Source organism: Anneissia japonica, unplaced genomic scaffold (assembly GCF_011630105.1).
Source record: "Anneissia japonica isolate Jap-2015-1 unplaced genomic scaffold, ASM1163010v1 scaffold273093_len1159_cov79_single, whole genome shotgun sequence".
NCBI lineage: Eukaryota > Metazoa > Echinodermata > Crinoidea > Comatulida > Comatulidae > Anneissia > Anneissia japonica.
Window position 1 is genome coordinate 1 of NW_022683475.1, and position 1,159 is coordinate 1,159.

General features: G+C 42.8%; 1 protein-coding gene across 1 annotated transcript; it reads left to right on the forward strand.

Moving 5' to 3' along the window:
- Nucleotides 1-144: 144 nt before the first annotated feature.
- LOC117100066 (baculoviral IAP repeat-containing protein 2-like) lies at nucleotides 145-1,154 on the forward strand (the record flags this gene model as incomplete). Its single annotated transcript, XM_033239618.1, has 1 exon — nucleotides 145-1,154. A coding segment is annotated over exon 1 (969 nt), but the record flags the coding sequence as incomplete, so codon positions are not given.
- Nucleotides 1,155-1,159: the final 5 nt, after the last annotated feature.

The window sequence follows — 1,159 nt, forward strand, 5'->3', positions numbered from 1 at the left end:
TAACCACATTGTTTGTCCATTATTAAAGTAATAACGTTGGCGTGGTTATCAATATTTAAGTATCTTTACTTAGAAGATAGTTTATAATACTTCAACCACTTGGATATTTGTTTTCCTTATCCTTTTTAAAATCTATAGGAGTTCTGAATGCAGTAAATTAATGTGATATAAATTGATTATACATTATGACGACTGAAAAAATTCCGTCAGCTGCGTCGGTAGTACGTAACTTACTGAAATCATTAGATGAAATACAGGCTTCAATTGACATAGGAGGCACTGGTGTCGAAGCTACTTCAGAGTCAGCAGCTATTGGGTATTTAGATACGTATCACGATGGAAGAGAAGGCTGCACAAAGCGCAGACAATCTGATATGTCCTCTGTAGTTGATCGTCTGGCAACATTTAAAAATTGGCCACGTGAATCGACAATGAATCCTAGCACTCTCACACGAGCTGGATTCTTCTACACTGGTTCTGGTGACGTGGTGAAATGCTTTTCGTGTAATGGTAAAATTGCAGATTGGGAGTTTGGTGATTCAGCAATTGGAGAGCATAAACGATTCTTTCCAAACTGCAAATTGGTTCGAGAAAAATATATGCAGAACCTGTTGCCGCTGAACCAGAGATCACCGGGAGGACCACTAAAGCCCAGGCCTTCTGATCGATTAGCAAGTGAATATCTCCGCGCCTTGACGTTCCTACCCCAGCCACACACCAGCCCAGTAGAACGTCCCTGCCCAATACAAGGGCAAGCATTGGCCAGAGCCGGGTTCTACTACGTACAAACAAGAGATATAGCGAGGTGTTTTGCTTGCATGGGAGAAATATCAAGGGAGTGTGTGGACATTCCTATGGTACAGCACAAAAATATGTTCCCTGGCTGCCCATTCGTTCAGGGTGAGGATGTTGGTAATGAAAAGCTGACTACAATAAATGTCATCAATATTCAACAGGCTCTCATCTATCAAGAACCAGCCACCAAACTGCCCCTACAGGAGAACGAAAATCCAAACCACGTTGGTCAACTGCGACAGACAGCTAAATTGACTGACGAATGGCCATACTTGATGCCAAACCCCTTGGTACGAGCCCAGCGCCATCCTCTCTGCATAAATTCTTCGGTGCATTCATCAGAGGCTGGTGCATTATTTTTCCA